Source organism: Gymnoscopelus braueri (assembly GCF_963280865.1).
Source record: "Gymnoscopelus braueri genome assembly, chromosome: 18".
Taxonomy (NCBI): Eukaryota; Metazoa; Chordata; class Actinopteri; order Myctophiformes; family Myctophidae; genus Gymnoscopelus; species Gymnoscopelus braueri.
The window spans coordinates 3,382,090-3,383,383 of NC_137618.1; the positions used below are offsets into that span (position 1 = coordinate 3,382,090).

At 43.3% G+C, this 1,294-nt stretch overlaps 1 protein-coding gene across 1 annotated transcript in view; it reads right to left on the reverse strand.

The window, feature by feature from the left end:
* Nucleotides 1–1,037, reverse strand: part of LOC308073743 (limbic system-associated membrane protein-like) — a 398,830-nt gene extending 397,793 nt beyond the window's left edge. Inside the window, exon 1 of the mRNA XM_080412852.1 lies at nt 855–1,037. Coding sequence (XP_080268978.1) covers nt 855–1,012 — 158 coding nt within the window. The 5' untranslated portion in view covers nt 1,013–1,037. The remainder of the gene's footprint in view (nt 1–854) is intronic.
* Nucleotides 1,038–1,294: the final 257 nt, after the last annotated feature.

Below are 1,294 nucleotides of genomic sequence, written 5' to 3' on the forward strand. Positions count from 1 at the left end.
TACTTGGAGAGCCAAATATTTTCTGTGGTGGTACTCAGTCTAAAAAAAGGTTGAGAACCACAGGTCTACACAATATGATGAAATAGGCTTTTTCTGACACAAAGAACTGACTCAACACAAACCAAATATCTAAAAGACTGGAGGAGCGCCAATCATTATTTTGCGGAGGTGAAAGAAATACGTTTGTAAATCGGTGCCCGAAGAATTCTCCAGCAGAACGCATAGGCGTGCTCCAGCTTTCTTTGGGCAACCAATTTAGAGCATTGTTCTCACCGCTCCATTACAGCCTCTCGCACTGTTTTAAGAGGCTCTTTCTTCATTCATGAATCCATTCAGACTGTGTCTCCGGACACTGTGACACCCTTCATTTTCCTGCTTTTCTTTTTGGATAAAAACTGTGATGGCATCTAATTGAACTTTGCAACATTCCTGAGAAAAAAAAGTCACAATTGCATCCTTATCAATAAACGTATCCTCTACAGTCACAACCTGCATTAGACATTCATCCACTATCTCTCTGTCACTGCGTTCCCCAGAGAGAACCCACATTCGTACATTCATAAAAATCCACCGTGGCTTTCGAGAAAGATCTTGTTGCAGCTCTGTTGTAAATTTTTAAAAAGCGGTTTGCAAAGGCGATCATTTGCAAAAAAATATATATTAAAACATTTCTACCTCCAGTCCCTCATGCACAAAACCAAATGTTGTTGTGTCTGCTATAGGCTGGTGTTATTTTTAGTGTGTTGTATGCATTGTGAAAGCATGTACATGTAGTGTGTGTGTGTGAAGGAGCATGGATGCTGAGGAGAGAGCAGAGTAAAGTTGGTACCCATCCCCATGGCAGGCAGTCTTACCTGATCACGGCTGTGTCTCCCTGTCGGATGGTGATGTTATCTGTGGCTCGCTGCATATCCACGCTCCGGACGGGGAATCCTGTGGGAATAAGACACAGGAGTCTGAAAAAAGAAGCCTGCAGTTGCCTCCAACACGGCGATCTCTGTCCGATCTGCATCTCAACGCAGGAGCGAAGAAGAAGCGCACTTCGAATAGATCCAAAGAGAGAGAGGTCTGAAAAATGTAATAAAATAGTTGGTCCACTCCGGACTTCACAAAACGTGTTACGTCCCAAAAGTCCTTGATAGGCGATGTGAAGTATTGTGTCAAAACACAGCAGCAACATATAACAGCTTCTTATTAAGAACGACTGAAGGAAGATACTTTGGATGCATGGGAAGTATTATGGTCTGTCTAGTTCCACGGATGCCTCCTAGGCTACACTACACTGCTCTCTGCA